Source organism: Oryzias melastigma, linkage group LG8 (genome assembly GCF_002922805.2).
Source record: "Oryzias melastigma strain HK-1 linkage group LG8, ASM292280v2, whole genome shotgun sequence".
NCBI classification, from domain to species: Eukaryota; Metazoa; Chordata; class Actinopteri; order Beloniformes; family Adrianichthyidae; genus Oryzias; species Oryzias melastigma.
Genome location: NC_050519.1, coordinates 22,966,593 through 22,984,319, shown reverse-complemented (window position 1 = coordinate 22,984,319; position 17,727 = coordinate 22,966,593). Strand labels below are relative to the sequence as shown.

The window sequence follows — 17,727 nt, the reverse complement described above, 5'->3', positions numbered from 1 at the left end:
ATTTCATACTTGACATCTTTGTACTGCAGACGCAGATGTTTTGTGTGGAAACCATAAAGGGGATGATTGTTGAAGCTGGAGGTTGAAGACAGTGATGGAGCCGTCATGCTGACATCATTCCTGTTTCTTCTAAATTCTGTGTTTGTGTCTTTTCCCTGTTGGAGTGAAACGTTAAGGCTGTGAAACATTGACTGATGCAGGTATAGAACTGTACTCAGTCCAGCAAACCAGGTGAGCAGCAGAGTCCAGGTTTATAGTTTGGGGCTCCAACACACAAACGTCTGATATACTGGAAATACTGGAACAGTTTCTTAACTTCATCATTTCTGATCAATATTTGTTCTTCTGATTTGTGTTTAGATTAGCTGTAGGGGGCGGGGCCTGTACAGATCCACAGGAATGCAAGAATTACTGACGTTCACGTGCTACAACCAATCACAATCCAGACCACACCCATCCGGTTAGACTCCATCGGGTTTTTGCTACGAATCAAGATGTGGGAGAAAACTTCTCCACAGAAAACAAACAACAGTCAGCAAACTGTTTTATTAGCAGCCTCACAAAACGTAACATCTGTTTGAGCAAAATCTAGAAATGAGTCTTTGGTATTTTTCCACTCAACAACAAAAGCGTTTGACACAAAGTAGCTTGAGCGTGTTGAGCACAGAGCCGTGCACGGAGCCGTGCGCCGTCCTTCATGGCTCGGCTCCCCCCGCTCATCCCCGTGACAACAAAATAACAAACATCCACGTGTGACATCCCTTACAAACCAAATAAGTTAAACAAATGATGCAAAACAAAAGTCCTCGCTTGACCCACACCTCTCCCCGCTCCTTCACGCGGGGTCACTTCAGTATGGACCACTTGATCTGGTCTTTAGCCGACTGGAGAACCTGGAAGAGAGGAGCGGTCAGAGCTGGGGAACAGAAATTTAAAGAACCCCTTAACACCTGAATGTATTCACAGCTATGAAAAAAGTTTTTGCTTTTAAGTAACTAACTACATTTAGGTAATTGTATGGCTAATTCGGTTTGTCGCATATTTGAAACAACAGGTAGTAAGGGGTTAGCATGTTCTTGTAGCATTTTTCTGATAACGGGGGACAGAAATGTAAGAACAATTAGCTAAAAAATGCATGCTTTACTCCATGCCAACAGTCCTGCTCACAATTCAGAGGTGAATTTCTAATGAATTTTTGCCGCTCTGCAGAAACTATGTCCTAGACAAGGACAGTTTCATGGATTTTGGCTAAAAACAGAACATCATAAATAAAACACTTTGAAAATAGATCTAAAGATGATCAGAGTGGGACGTTAGAGATCTTCCCTTTTCATGGAGAGAACTGAGATTTAGTGGTTCAATTCCTTAAAAACTAATTTTTAAAGGGTTGTTGTATCCAGAGCAGATGGAATCACTGTGAGAATCGCACAGATAACCCGGATTCCTCGAGCGCATTTATCCAAATCCCACCAGGAAAGATGGGAATGTTTTTCACATTTGAGATGTGACGATTTTTAAAGGTGGATTTAGCGTCCTCTGCAGCTGCAGATGGAGGACTGACCCTTTAACCTCTGCTGTGTTATTTACCCTCAGGCTCAGGACAAGAAGTTTCTGTCATTTGAAGTTCAGCTCCACAATCTTTTCTATATGCAAACATCTGGACCCAGTGGATGATTCCCTCAGCTGTAGATCTCAAAGGTTTAGATAAATCGTAGATTTTCTTTCATCGTCATTATCCACATTAGCTCTGTGGGTTAACATTCTCTATTCTGATTTACTTCACCTCTCCTCTTATTTATTATATTTAGTTCTCTGCCCTTCCCTTTTTGCCCTACCTCTGTACAGTTTCATATTATTATTACTGTTAAATACGTTATATTTTACTTTTATTCTACTTATTTATTTTGTTCTTATTTTTAATTTCTTTTCTATATTTTTATTGTGCTGTGCATCGCTGCTGGTGGACCCCCCACAATTTAACTGTTCCTGACAGTTACAATAAAAGTCTTTGAATCTTTGAATCTTCTGTTTGGTGCAGTGCGGTTCACATGTTGTTCCTCTTCCCCACTCCCCTCTGAGGAAGTGGGAGGGATTCAGATTCCTGGTGGATCCTCTGTGATCCTGTTCTTAACAGTGGACCTCGCCTCCGGCTCGTCCGTGAACCTCTGGCTCGTTTTGGCCGTGGACCCCACCCCCACCCATCCCCCTGTCCTATCTGGTTGAACTCTATTCATATACGTAGTTGTAGAGTTAGATAAACTAATTCTTCTTTAACAGTTCTGGTAAATCTCCTGTCCATCCTGGGAGAGGATCTCTCCCTCATGTGAACATCCCTGAGATTTCTTCTTTTTTTCTGAATCAGGTTTTTTTTTAGGAGTTTTTCTTCACTTGGAGGTAGCGTCTAAGGGCAGGGAGAACCAGTTTATTTAGTCTGTTTAGTTTTAGCTATTGTTCATGTTTTACTGCAGACCTCCTGCTTCTGTGAAATTACCGGCATGAATCCCAATGAGGGAATTTTTTTGTGATATTGGGCTATATAAATAATCATTTTTATCACGTTACAGTTGACTTTTTTGTCCCTTTGATGTGTGTGCATGTCTGATATTTTAAAGTTTCACCTTCCTATTTTATGTAGCACTTAATAATCAAAGATTCACAAAAATCCACTTTAAAACCATCCAATCAGAGGTCTGTCCTCACAACCTGTTCTACATGACTGTAGGGCGATGTGGGCGTGGCTTAACCCCCCCTGCATGTGATGTGGCGATGCTGTGATGTGAGCAGACTTACGTTAGAGGTCAGAGCCAGCTTCTCTGTTAGGTGCTGTCAGGGTTAAAAGCAACAAACACAAACTTTAGGGTGTGAGTACACACACACACACACAAAGCAGGTTAAGAGGAAAGCTTCATTCATCAACGTGCACGAGTCTGTCAGTGTAAACAGTAGCATCAGTGTGAGACGTGCACACATTCATCTGCACCAGAGCCTCTTTATTTATTGAAACTCTGACCTGATCCCATAACATTTCCTGCTCCTCCTTCAGTCGCTGTTCATCATTAAAGCATCAAATAAACACAAATCTGAGCTGCAGTCGATTAACCCCAACACCCCCCCACCATAAATACCACTCACACCTTCCCCCCGGAGCAGAAACACCTGAGCGCTCGTCCTCAAGGAGCAGTAAACCCGGCTGTGATGATGGATGCTCACATTTACATTATCCTCAAAAAAGTTAAAAATGAAAAAAAAAAACTTTATACCAAATCAAATGAAAACTGTTGTATTGTTACCAGAGAGCCTCAATTCTTAAGACTGTGCAGAAGAATCAATGTGCATGCAATAGTCTGAGCAGCGTCAGAAAATATTCAGGTTAGTGAAGCTGTAGGCCCCTCCCCTTCCTGTAACCCCGCCCACAAGGATCCATGTCCAACAGCAGAGAGCAGGGAGGTCTATGGAGGAGGAGGAGCAGGGAGGTCTATGGAGGAGGAGCAGGGAGGTCTATGGAGGAGGAGGAGCTAGGAGGTCTCATTTAAACCTCCGTGTTGCTTTACTTTACTGTGAAGAAAACTTTGGATTCACAGAACGATCAACAGAGTCTGTGTGAAACTTTGTTTTAAAGTGACTCATCACTTTCTGAGTATGAAGCGACATCTGTGAGCGCACGCCTCTGCAGTCTGAAGGAACATCCTGGTTACTGGGATTCCTCACATTACTAGCATACATAACGAGTGTGTGTTTTAGTGTGTGTTTGTTACCTGGGTGACACTCTGCTCGGTCAAAGGGTTGTCGTCCGCCTGTGAAAGACAAAATCTCAATGACATGACAGAAAACCCAAAGGCGAGCGCTCTGCAGGCGTGGGCGGTCCGTGCACGGCCTCATGCTGCGTCTCAGTGATGCTCATCAGGAACACATCGGTCAGAGCTGCTGCTCACACAAACTGTTAGTGTGCGTGCGCTCTCACCATGCACTTACATCACCTGTGCCCCCCCTCTCACCCTCAGCTTGCCAGTCTAAAGCTGCTGGGTTTTGTCTGTCCCTCCCTCTAGGTTACCAGTGATGTAATCGAACAGGACGAAGCCAAAGGCTGGCTCTGACAGGAGCTGAGCAGAAAAAGAGAGGGGGGGGGGTAAAAGCAGGAAAGAACAAACAGGAGGAAACCGAAGATGACTGGAAACCAAAACGAGAGTCCGGCTGAGAGGATGAGCAGCACAGATCGGCCCATGCAGACACCAGAGAACCGGCCTCAACCCCCCATGAGAAGGGGGGGGGGGTTCATGAGCATTGAGCACACCTCTGGGTCCAGCCTCAGAATGTAACCCTAAGATAGTGGTTCCCCGGGAGCTTCAAAGCTCAAGGCTGCAGTGTGAAGCCAGCAGAGCGCTGCAGTTCAAGAACACACCAGAACCAGAGCAGCTACAGATCCCGGGACGGTCCCAGCACCAGGATCTGTGTCACCAACTGCTTCACTCTTGGTAGCTCGCTTTTTTCTTCAAACACCACTGACCTATATAGAACTCTATTCTATTCTTTGTGTCTGTGGAGCTAAATTGGGGCCAATATTATTTCAAACCCAAATAAAACAAATAAAAAAATATATTGTGTTTGGCCAAAATAAAATTAAAATGTCCAAAATTCTTTGCTATTCCAAAATAAACGTAATACGTTCAGTTTTTAGGTTTCAAAACTCAAAATTTCTATTTCAGTTTCAAATCTTTTTTTTCATCTTCAGCTGTTTTTTGTTGTTTTCGAGTCTGAAAATGTCAGAAGCATAAAGATATTTTTGATTCCTGTATGTAACAAAATAAGAACAGGCTAAACAGAGTTTTGGACGTGCGTTTTGAATGTGATAAAACTGCTTTTTACACCCGTCTATGAACAACTTCAGACTATGATAGTTCAGACTAAACAGACATTTTCTGACAGTAATCATCACAGTTCTCAGAGTCAGTGAATGCACCGGGACTGAAGTTACCACCCTCATCCCTTTTAATTGGTCCTTTACATTTTTTTGGTCAAACACCAATATTTTTTGCAATTTGTTTTATTTGGGTTTAAAAGAATATTGGCCCCAATTTAACTCCATATATATCCATCTAATCTGAGTTTAAAACACATTATGTGCAGTTCTTGATTTACATCAGCAGAGGGCGCAGTTGTTTGATTAAGAAAAGATGATTCTGAATCCCAAGTCTTTCAGGAGCAGCGAGGATTGAAAACGGATTAATAAATCAGGTACAAGTTCCACTGGGACATGTTTCAATGTGAAATCATGTGTGAGGGGGGGTCTTTGAGTGCATGTGCTTCTTCAGTCTACTCTCTGTTTTTCAATCGAGTTCACAGGATGATGGTGGGCGGATGTCGTACCCTGTAGTTGACCTTCTGCAGGACCTGCTGGTGGTCACTCTCCAGAATCACCCTGGAAACAAGAACATGATTGAGTGAAGGTCATTCCCGCTAAAGTTTCCCTTGGAGAAAACACTAACAGGCCAATCGCTGGACGAGGGACGGAAACGAAGGAACAAGAATCTTTATCCTACCCCCCATCGATGATCTCGTCCACCACCAGGAAGGCCCCCTCCATGTTTTCCAGTAAACACTTCCGCTCCACATTTTTCCTGCAGGATTACAGGGAAAAAAGTAATGGATTCACAGACAGAAAGGGTTTAGACCAGGATGTCAAAGTCAATCACACACCGGCGCCAAACTCCAGAACACACCGAACAGGATAAACATTTACGGAACACTCTAAAACTACATTTTTAACATAATTATGAACTAGATATATAGCATTACCTGTGATAATGATAGTGTGAATGCTGGAAGATGAATTTGTCTGCTGAAGATGCTGAAATAGATAGCTAAAAACACTGAAGCTGATAGACAGCTAAAATATTAGCTAAATGCAAAATCCGCCTAAAAAACTAAAACTTTAAATAACTTTCAATATTTTACTCTCCATAAAAATGTATTTTGCTTATTTACATTATTTGTGATGTTTATTGATACATATGTTTGACTGATGCTATTGAAAAAAATTGATTCTAGAGTTTTAAAGCAGATTCAGGTTGATAGTACGCAAAACTTGTCATTTGGTTGATCTTCATCACTAAATATTATTAAAGTAAACTCATAGATATGTGGATCTTTATGAATTGATGTTAGATTTATTGTAGTTTAACCCTTCAACAAATCCTCCAGTATTGTCCTTCAGAATCTACTGGAATCATCATGGTAACGGTTGAAAAGTAGATCGAAGAACAGAAACACTGGAGCTCAGGTGTTAAAGTGTTAAAGGGGTTTCTTGCAGTTCCCTGAACTGACCTGCAGGGTGTGCTGCAGACCATCAAACACTTCCTTCAAAAAGCACTTTGAGTTTCTATGGAAATCACATCCGAACCTCCAATTTATCAACTTTTTCTGTTTCCCAAGTGCATTTTTAGCAGATAAAAAGACTAAATGAGTCACAAACTGGCATCAATGAAATCAGACAGAAGACGAAAGATAAGCAAATTAGGTCATTTCAAAATAAAGTGTCTTTTCTGATGGTAGAAAGACTGAAACAATACAGCGTCAGTGAGTGTGTGAGATGCTGGGGAGGCGGAGCTACAGCTGCCCCACCCAGCGCTGTTTGGCGTATTTGAACAGGAAACTCATAAATTTGCTTCTTTTTTACCAAAGAAACATTGAAAACCCCCACAGAAAAAGACAATTATGGAAAAGACATGTCCAAAAAATTTGATTTTATATATTTATTTTAAAGTCTATTAATTTTATGTAATTTATCTTTTTAAACTATGTTTTCCTCCCCTGACTGCACAATACATGCCAACATAATGCGTCTTATATTTAGTGGACTTCATGACCCTGCAGTGTGGAACGTGATATTCATGACAGTGTGGAGAAAGCCTCCTGTAGTGGTGGAAGAGCCGTCTGTACGGAGCGTACCTGAGGATGTGGCTGAGGGAGTCGAACAGACAGCTGAGCACCGACATCAGCATCAACTAGCAGGAATGACAGAAGAATTCAGTGAACGCAGAGGAACATCACAATAGGAGGTTATGCTCTGTGCATCTGAGAGGGGGCGCTGCAGCTGACATGCTGGCCAAGAAAATGACACAAACAAGTTCTTAAATCTGTTCTTTCTATATGTACAAAGAAGACAACAATAACATGAACTTTTTTTCAAAACTAATAGATATGAATAAGTAAAAATCCATTAACTTGAACACATATTTATGTTTCCTTTTCTTCTGCTGAACTCCTTGTGCTTCATTCCACTTTTGAATAAATAAAAAATAAGTTTCTGCAATGTGATCAGACTTTAAGGTAACGCGACTGATTCCTCTAAAAACTGGCCTATTTATCCAGGATGTCAAAATAAAAGCACACATTTGATCTTTGGACACAGCGACCAGGAGGGGAATCGGGAGTGTTACAGAACAAAGTGAGAGCTCACGTCACCTCGTTCTCCTGAGCGCTGCCCACCACGTAGAAGAAGAGGTCTATGCTGCTCTTGTACACGATGGTCAGCCCCTCCAGGAAGGCGATCTCATCTGCAGAGATCCACATGATGATGTCACACCCACAGCTTCCTCACAGCCACACACACGGTGAATGTTTCCTGCATGTGGACGGGCTGGACTGCAGAAGCTCGCATCAGAACATGGCTTCATGTCTGACGACCATTTGGGTTCAGAAGCATTCCAGGACCTTCAGTTCATAATTATGTTAAAAAGTTACAGTTTTAAAAATGTAGTTTTAGAGTGTTCATTAAATGTTTATCCTGTTCGACCTAATGTGGGTTTTTATTTTGGCCCCTTGTGTGATTGAGTTTGACACCTCTGATCTAGAACCTTTATGAAAGGTTCAAACACTTGTTCTTTTTTTAAGTTTATTTGGGAATAATCTATTGCGTGTGAGGTGGGGGGTGGGGGGGGTGTAGCAGAAAGGAGGGCAGAACGGAGAACAAAAGTGAGGGATTCTGGGTGGAAGACGAGAACCGGGCTCAGATCGGGTTTCTCCTGCAGGGGAACTTTCACATCCCAACAAAAAGCTGGGTGGGGGGGCTGACCTGGTTTCTGCTGAGCCCAACAGTCGCTGCTGCATTCAAGGGCCGCCGTAAAACAGCGGCACCCTGCAGGAAGGGCTGCAGGCCCGGTTCCACACAGGACACCGGCTCCTTTTACTGACTGTTCTGCACAGGTGAAATCAGCCGGTAAGAAAAGCAAACTTACTGTCTGCTTTGTGGGTTTTGTTGAAGACGTTGCTCTCGAAGTTCCTCTGCTCCTTTATGGACGGGTACAGCTCCGGGTCGTAGTACTAAAGACAGCGACAGAGTGGTCAGGTTTGTGGGAGTCCAAACATCCGGTTCTGATCATGGCGCTACCTTTGACAGCAGCCTGTTCCCGTCGTTATCCAGGATGAAAACGGCTTTCACCGTGTACAGAGAGGGTTCCTGCAACCGAGACGACGTTATAGCGTTCACCACCAAAACATGCAGTTTCATAAATGTCTGAGTCAGTCAGACTTGATCTTTTATGAAACATAGTTCCTCGCTTCAGATGAACACCTCATTTAATTGTGTGATTGCTTAGTCAGCATTCACACTATAGTGATTCTCCTTTCCGTATGTTTTTCAGAACGTAAAAACTCAATCAGACTTTCAGAGATTTCATCAATCTTTGTATCAAAATGTTCATCTCGTTCAGAACTTTACTGCTTGTATTTTGGTATTTATAAACTTTATAGTTTTTGAAATATTGAGCAAAATATGCTTCTTTAGAAATGAATGAGAAAGTCATCAAATTTGATATTTTTAAGTGGATTAGCAACAAGTCTTTAAATATACTCATAGGATATGTTCTCATCTTTACAGTAATTTTCAAAACATTTGGAGTTTAGCTAATATTTTAGCAACATGCTAATGTTCTTGTCTAATTTGTTATCTACTGGATTTTTAGGCTAATTTAGAGTTTAGCTTCTATTTTAGCAACAGGCTAACATTTTTGGCTAATTTAGTTTACTGACGAATTTTAGACTTTTTTGGAGTTTACCTAGTATTTAAGCAACGAGCTAGCTTTTTTGGGCTAATTTGAAATTTACTGAGGTTTTTTTGGACTAATTTGGAGATTAGTTCATATTTAAGCAACGCACTAAATATTCTTGCAAAATTGGCATGTATTTGGGATTTTTGAGGAATTTTACTACAAAATGTTAAGAAATTTAGGTAAACTTCAGCGTTCTTTCATAGTTCTTTGATGAAATTTCTAATCTTTGAACAAATTCAACATTTTGCAAATAGTTTTTTCATTTTCAGTAAATCCCTGCAGCAACTACAGTAAATTGCATCACCATTTTCATCTGAAAGCTTCAGCATCTTCAGCGACTACTTTCAGCAAAAAACATTCACACTAGCATTATTGCAGGTAATGCAGCTTTTCTAGTTTAATCTTGTTTTAATACCAGAATCTAATGAAAGACAGAGGCTGGATGACTCATTAAACGTTTAATAAACTATCATCTTAATTGTCTTTATCTTTATTTAGTTTAATGCTAATAATTGTTAATATGTGTGCTTTACATCCAGTTTGCTCATGACCCAATTAGTCGATTAATCGGAAAAAATTATTGGTGATTAGTTGACTAATAAAATAATCATTCGTGGCAGAACTACTTCATATGCTCCTGCCGTCACAACGTCCGTCTGTGGCAGAGAAGAAGCGTCCGAGCCGGGACAAAGTTCTGTTATGCACTGACCAGCAAACATTCACAGTCCGAGTGTATCACAGAACTTTGACCAGAACATCCAGAGTCCACAGGGCCAAAGTGGTTCCCTCTGCTCCTCAGCGCCGTCCGGCCCTCAGACTCTGAAGGAGATTCCCTGCAGTCAGACGGGAGTTCTGCTGGGAGACACGAGCTCAGAGGCGCCAGGAGAGTGAAATCTATCCTCCTGAGAACCAAGGACAGAGCAACTTCACGCAGCCTCCATTCTGTCTCAGCGTGAAAAAAGTTCCCCTCATCCCACCCAAACACAGCCGATATCTCAGGCAGGACCAGGTGTCCTCCCCTGAACCGGCTCAGATGGAGACCCGAGGCCTCGGCGTGGGTTTCAGCGTGCAACACGGAGAACGCAAACACTTCCAACTGTGCAGAGACAAGCAGATGCTCATGAAGGTCTGCAGCTTTCACTCAAGCATCTCTTCATCAACATCAACCTGCAGTCAGCTCTAACGTAAATGCATGTGATGATCTCCACCCCATCCTCCGTTCACCAGAGGAGCTCCATGTTACTGAATATGCAAACATTCATAAGCAGCTTTGATCAGCCACTCAGGATGTCGTAGGAGAGAAAAAATTAGATGTTAGCGTTGGACGGAGTTGAAGCTGAAACCCGGAACAGTTCTTTTTAGGCAAATATTAGCAAAAAACTTTAAAATATGATTTTCCTTTTGGCATCCTTCAGCGTTAGATTTATCTGAGCATCTTCGGTCATTGAATGCACCATAAAGTTAAAGTATGATGGAAAAATCTCCAGTTATTTCCATCTATAAACGGACACACTAATGCATTTTGATTGACTGATTGATTTCAAGCATAGATTTTGAAAAATACAGGACAAAACACACGTTTTTCAAGCTCATTACAGAAATAAGGAAATGCATTGGTTAGAAAATAGAAAACAAACAAAAACACAATTCATTTGTTGGGTTTTTTTCATTTTCATATTAGTGTTTTTTGTTCTTAAGTGTCTTCAAACCCTGCATTGACCTCAAGCTACGTTCACACCACCCTCTGCAGCATGTGTTCACGTGATCACTTTGAATGACAAGTCTATGTAAACGCACATAAACAAGTGTTTTTGGCGTCCAAAACTCTTGCGTTCACGCGTCGCTACTAAAAGGGTAACTAAACACTCAATTAACTTCTTTTATCTAATGACCAGCATAAATTGGACTTTAAAAGTGCTATCTGTTGGTTATTGCCATTTTTTTTACAATTTAAAAATAAAACTGTTTAATTCATGAAATGATAGTCAAAAACCGCCTGTGCGCTGCTCCCTACAGGTTAAAATGAGGTATTACAGTTACATTTTGTGGTTGGTCAACTGGTGTAAGTCCCACAAGGGTCACGTCATCATGGTCTGAGCTCCAGTACAAAAGCCCCGCCCATCTTTGAACGCTCAACATGCTCGAGACAGCGGCGGAGGTCGCCCTGAGACAAGGAGAGTGGTGCAGGTCGTCCCAAGACTCCGAGAGCAGCACAGAGAGCGGTGGAGGTCGCCCCATGTCGCCGAGAATGGCAAAGGACCCCGGTGGCACCAAGAGTGGCAGAGGATCTCTCGCGATGTCAAAAACGGTAGAGGTCGCCCCACGACCCCGAGAGCGGCGGAGGTTGCTAGCTAAACCGGCCCTTGGAAAGCTGGTTGACCGGCAGACAAAGAGCCGCTGTGGGATGGGGAGGCAGCCTGCTCGGGCCTCCTGAACTTAATGATTTTTTTATTTTTATCGAGACAATAATAAAAAGATCCTTTAGCTACCTCAAGCTAAATTTACTGTCAGTGTCAATCACATCCAGACCACACCTCCTCCACTCAGCCTGCCTCCCCTAGCTCCGCCCACAATATAGCATTTTTTTTTCAAATCTGGGCGGAGACTGGAGTCAGCCTCCAACTGTCCTGTTTGGTAAACCTTCAGGTTTTACAAGCACTTTTGGGATCTAGGTACAAAACACTCGTTAAAAGTTAAACCAGTTGAACTTTAAACAATCAGAACTTCTGGGACTAAAATAATATGAGCAATTTGGGCCTGACCAGAATTAAATGACACCAAGTCTGTCAAATATAGAGCTTTAAAAGTAAAAAACCTGGAGCAAGATTTGCACCGCTTTGACATTTCACACCAAACCTCCAACTGTGAGCACATGCGCTAGTAAAAAGATGAAAAGGAAGAAGAAGAAGCCCCTCCCTGCTTGTCCAGTGTAAACACTATGTGTAACATCCTCTTCAGATGAGGATGCACCAAGATATTGGAACATCTGTTCTAGTCATCACATGGGTCTAACACTTCCTTCACCTGGAGGTTCTGGTTCTCCTTCCAGTCCCCTCACACTCAGCTCAAACCACTCCAGACGGAGGTGGAGGTCCAGCTTTGAAGAAGCCACAAGAACACATCCAACCCTGAGGCAGTCTGAAGAAGTATGAGCGTGTGACTTTGATCGTGCAGCGCATCAGCTTCAGTTAACAAATACGAGTCAGCTGCATGGTTTGGCCACTGGAGGCGCTGTGGAGTGAAGTGTGTCTCTACTCCAGCATGGAAGGACAGATGCACAACATGATCAACATCAAACGCCTAATAACTATTCATGTTTCCACACAGACAGAGAGGAGGAGAGTATGTTACCTAGCAACAGGTTGCTGTGGAGACCAGTTGACTGAGTCTGAGACCACAGATGAGGAAGAGAGAAGTCACAGATTTGGGGGAATCTCTTATTTCTTCACTTTTTTTTTTTTAAACTCCAACATGTTTGCAGGAATAACTAACAAGCCACGCCCCCATCTCTCTACCACCATGACTCTGGCTTTAGCTGAACCAAACCGATGACGTGCTGTGACAAAGTGTGGTCCTCAGACTTCACAGCTCAACAGCAACTCTGAGAGCAGGAAGAAGCTCCTGATGCAACCCTGACACATTCTAACCGATCCTTTGGGATAGCAGCAAAATGCCTGTAAGTAACCCAGAGTTTGTCATTAATCCTATCAAAATGAAAGTTAACAAGTGATGCAGCTGTTACGCTCTGTCTCAGTGCGACACAGCGAATGCTCAAACAACACTTTAAATGAAAAGAACTGCTGCAAATATTTAAAAATGCATCATGAGAAAAAGAGCGCTAATGATCAAGAGAGTAATCCTGCGAGTATTGACCCGAACCGCCAGCATCAGACGCCGGTGCCAGAGGCCTCCAACACTGAGCCATATCTGGCCCACAATGCACTAGTGCAGGAACTGAACCACTGCTGTAAATAGGGGTTCTGCTCTCTAGAATACTGTAATCAGCTCAGGAAACTGCACTTCATATGGACCAATCACATTTTAGTTTCTGAGCCCCGCCCCATTCACTCTGCCCCTGTAGTCGTAGTGATTGACATGAGTCCTCCTCCCAGGATAGAAACACCCTTTCAAAATAAAGACGTTTGGCCTGGAAACCAACACAAGAACCCTTCATCATTCACTGTCAACAGGAAAACACAGAAATGTTTAAAACTTTGGTGTCAGAATTCCAATGATGTCAGCTGATCTACGCCAAGTTCTCTGCAACACATTTACAACAAGCAAAGACTAAACCCTCAGTTTACACATTCTATGGATGAAACCTAAAACCACAGCTAGTTAAACTTTAGCTGTAAACCGGGAGCAACATAACTCAACGAATGCTCGAGTCTGTAACTCAACGAATGCTCGAGTCTTTAACTCAATAAATGCTCGAGTCTGTAACTCAACAAATGCTCGAGTCTGTAACTCAACGAATGCTCGAGTCTGTAACTCAACGAATGCTCGAGTCTGTAACTCAACAAATGCTCGAGTCTGCAACTCAACGAATGCTCGAGTCTGTAACTCAACGAATGCTCGAGTCTGTAACTCAACGAATGCTCGAGTCTGCAACTCAATAAATGCTCGAGTCTGCAACTCAATAAATGCTCGAGTCTGTAACTCAACAAATGCTTGAGTCTGTAACTCAACGAATGCTCGAGTCTGCAACTCAATAAATGCTCTAGTCTGTAACTTGATAAACACTCGAGTCTTTAACTCAACAAATGCTCGAGTCTGTAACTCAATAAATGCTCGAGTGTGTAACTTGATAAATGCTCGAGTCTGCAAAAAACTCGACAAACGATCGAGTCTGCAAAAGAATCGATAAACCCTTGAGTCTGCAACAAACTCGATAAACGCTCGAGTCTGCAGCATAATTCGATAAACGCTCGAGTCTGCAGCATAATTCGATAAACGCTCGAGTCTGCAACAAACTTGACCTGAAAACCTGAAACTGACGTTTAAAAAGCTCCTGATCTGCTGACTTGAAAACACTTGTTCCATCTTCTGCATGAGAGTTTTCATGCTAACAAACGCTTCAGGTTCCACTCAGAGAGAAATGTGAACCTAAAATGCATTTCATTAAAGAGTAATAAAGTTTTTCTTCTTAACCTGTTAACATGTCGGAGGATCTCACGCACGGCAGACGCGCACGTTCACACTGAGGATTCTGGGAAGACAAAACCAGAAAAAGGGGAGACGCTGAATACATGGAGCGCGAGGCACGCGAGAAGCGCGAGGCAGAAGAGTGGACGTGGCACTGCTGTACACGTCACTACACTCGGCGCGCGTGCGCGCACCAGCCTGTAAATACACGCACGCAGACAGACACGCGCAAGGTTCCTTTAAGTTTTCCTCATAGTGGAACCGCAGACTGGACAGTCCGGTCTGACCCGGTCCGGTCCGGTTGGTCCTGCGCGGTCGGACATCAGCTGCGGCCGCTCAAGTTAACACTCGAACCCACAGCGACCGCCTGGGAGCCGCGAGCTGCTCAACAAGTCCCGAGTTCCGTACGGAGCGGTCCGGCCTGCGGGTCCCAACTGGTACCGAGCCCACCGCAGCCAGAACCGGTCCGCTCCGAAGCAGAAATAGTCCCGGTTCGTGTCAGACTGCTTTCATGTAACGTAAAGTCCAAGCGCGCGTCCGGGTCCAGTCCCGCTAAACTCACGAGCGTTCGGACACGCGCGGGCCCGGGTCAGGGGTCCGGTGAACCGGCGGGGGGGCTCACCGGGGACGCTGCGTCCATCGCCGCTGCTGCCTCTGTCTCTGCCGCCGTGTTGACGTGGACTGATCCGAGCTGTCACACCGGGATCACTGCTGCGCGCTCCCGCACGGAGAGCCGGCTGAGACACGCCCCTTCCGCCGAGCACTGATTTTCACAGTAAAAGTCTCCCAAAAATATTTAATATTTCTCCTGACCAGAAGTCTGCAACCGTCGATACTTACCCTCAAAGAGACAGTCTTCCGTCACCCTTTAGAAAAATAACTGATTTATATTCATGTTTCTGCTACTAATATGATACATTTAAATAAACTATTGTTTTTTTCATAAAGAAAGCATAAACATGAAGAGAAAATAGCTTTTAAAAATGAAATGGTTTATAACTTCTGACAGAGCTTTGCATGACTTCCTTTCAAAATAAAAGACATCCTACACCAGAGGATCATGTCAGCAAATGCAGGAGTATCAAACTCAATCACACACCGGCGCCAAAATCCAAAACACACCTGAGGTCGCGGCCTGACCAAGATGAACATTTATTGAACACACTCAAACTAAAATTTTAAAACTTAAAAAAAGTAACTTTTTAACGTGGACTGAGCCTCGGGGCCCTAGCCTGGTCCAGGTAAGATACAGTGTCTGGTACACCAGTACTGATCCGCGTCTGGTACCAACTGTCCCGTACCAACTGTCCCGTACCATGTTATGGTTAGGATACTGGTGCGGTCCACGTCCCAGTACCGGGCCTGATGTTATCACTCTTTTTTTCATTTGTTTTCTGGTGGTGATGGAAAAAAAGTTTTTGCAAAAGATTTAGATGTTACCTGCACAAAAAACATAGAAGAATGAGACCCTAGTCCCAACCCTAGTCTTGCATGTTTTACAAGTCGCTTTACAAGTCATTTGACTCAGCTCATCATCAGTACAGCCACCAAAGCCAAGTGTGTTTGAGCAGAGCAGTGTTGGAAGATACGCAGGGTAGTGTTTCCTGAAGACCAGAGTTAAGAGTCACTGCTTTAAATTCCTGTGGTCTTTTCCATCTCAGGTGTTTTGAGGTGCCAGACTTTCACTGCAGCTCCACTGTTTTAGCAAATGGACGCTTCTTCACACATTCGTTTCAGTTAAAATGTCCTGAACAGCGTTTTACTGGGAACTTTAGTCCAAGGTGAAGTCTATGTGCACACAGTGCATGCTCAAGAACTCACTAAATGTGCGTTCTTGACTTAGCCCATGGTGTTCACACTGGATAAGCAGGGAGGGGCTTCTTCTTCTTTCACTACTGTTTACTAGCACATGTCCACAGCTACAGTTGGAAGAGGCTTGGTGCAAGTCTCACAAATAAGTCATATGCCACCACCAAATCTGAGTCCCTGATTGGTCAAAATTCAACCTGGCTTCACTTTCAACGTGTATTCTGTGGTCGCACGTTTTGTTCATAGAGAAACAGTCATAGAAACTTGCACCTGAATAAAGACGCCTGATTTTAAGTTGTAAGTGGTCACTTAAACACGCATTGCCAAAGGCGGTGTGATTGTAGTAAATCGGTTAAAAGGGAGAGGAAGGAAGCAAACTTATATAAACCCACCCTGGCTCAACCATATCATTCTCTCTACATGAATTATCAATATCCGGTTCAGGACTTAATATCAAATATTCATACTCTACAATAATAGATTCAGGTTATATATAATTAATATAATCAAATTTCAAAACATCCACAGACAAATCATTTATATTAATCAGTGACAATAATCTGATGGGTTGATGACAGCGGTGATCAGCAGGTGAAGGCCAAAACCAACGTTCTACTCCTGAACTTTATATTTTTCCTTTTTCCATTGAGATTTTTTAATTTCTATTTTTATTTTTTCCTCCTCAGACTAATGAGGGACAACAAGTCAACAAACTGGGTCACAGAGAGATGGAAGTACCGCTGAAAGCAGCCATCATTCAGACGCAACTCCTCCCACCCATGGGGGACTCACTCATGACTTTACAAGCTTTTGTAGAGATCTTATAATAAATAAACCTGATCTTCCAGCATCAAATGATGCTGAAAACTTCAGCTCTCGTGTCAGAGTCGAGGCCCGGGGGCCGGATCCGGCCCTCCAGATCATTTTATTTTACTGTTATTAATGACCCGATGTTATCTTGAACTAATTTCTAACTTGTATAATTTTGACAAAATATATTTCTATGGACAGTAAAATATTGAAGGTTATTTAAAGTTTAAGTTGATTTATTCTGGAATAATATTCCTGTCTTTTTATTATTCATAATTATGTTAAAAAGTTACAGTTTTACATTTTTACAAAAATGGCATTCTTCTAGCTTTTTGGACTATTTTAGCATTTACTAAGATTTTTTAGGCTATTTTGAAGTTTAGCTAATATTTCAGTTACACGCTAGCTGTTATGGCTAATTTTTTTCTTTTTTTTCAGTTTTTTTGGATATTTTGAAGTTTACTGATTTTTTAGCTACATGCTAGCTTTTTTGGATAACCTCAGTTTTTTTTAGGCTAATTTGGCATTTAGCTCATATTTTAGGTTGCTATCAGCTTTAGTGTTTTCAGCAATTACCTTCAGCGTTTTCAGCTATCAGCACTAGCATCCCCTCTCACGTGTGTCTGAAGTGTCAAGTGTCAGGACTCACTCAGCCATGTCCTCCTCCTACCACCAGAGGGACCTCTCTCCTGAGTACTAACCATCTTCAGCACCTTCCTCACTACAACTCCCATCAGGCACCACTTCAGTCTTTTCCATGCTCAGCTAATCATCATCATCCTCATCAGAACCACTGGCATTTGTGCCCACTCCAGCCTAAACTTCAGTGTGAAGTCTTGATTATGTTTATGTTCAGTCTGAGCAGTTTTTCCTTGTTTGATTCTCTGTGTTTTTTGACCCATGCCTGTTTACTCGC

The 17,727-nt window shown here is 42.7% G+C and overlaps 1 protein-coding gene and 1 long non-coding RNA gene across 5 annotated transcripts; one reads left to right on the top strand and one right to left on the bottom strand.

Annotated features, from left to right (window-relative positions):
• Positions 1-527: 527 nt before the first annotated feature.
• copz2 (COPI coat complex subunit zeta 2) lies at positions 528-14,970 on the bottom strand. Of its 4 annotated transcripts, XR_004948370.1 has the most exons (11): positions 14,815-14,970; positions 8,387-8,455; positions 8,235-8,319; positions 7,462-7,553; positions 6,946-7,001; positions 5,538-5,615; positions 5,365-5,416; positions 3,996-4,100; positions 3,756-3,794; positions 2,791-2,823; positions 528-893 (listed from the first exon to the last, which is right to left on the bottom strand). XR_004948370.1 is itself a non-coding variant. In XM_024271817.2 (10 exons), exons 1-10 carry the CDS (start codon positions 14,830-14,832, stop codon positions 846-848), a joined length of 570 nt encoding a protein of 189 aa, XP_024127585.1. In that variant the 5' UTR covers positions 14,833-14,969; the 3' UTR covers positions 528-845. The 4 variants fall into 4 exon arrangements, 2 of the variants coding, with proteins under 2 accessions (XP_024127585.1, XP_024127587.1); XR_002919213.2 differs by lacking the exon at positions 2,791-2,823; XM_024271817.2 differs by lacking the exon at positions 3,996-4,100 and having other exon boundaries at positions 14,815-14,969.
• LOC112146141 lies at positions 12,385-16,873 on the top strand. Its single transcript, XR_002919214.2, has 2 exons — positions 12,385-12,723; positions 16,688-16,873. It is a non-coding gene; the product is annotated as an uncharacterized LOC112146141 (long non-coding RNA).
• Positions 16,874-17,727: the final 854 nt, after the last annotated feature.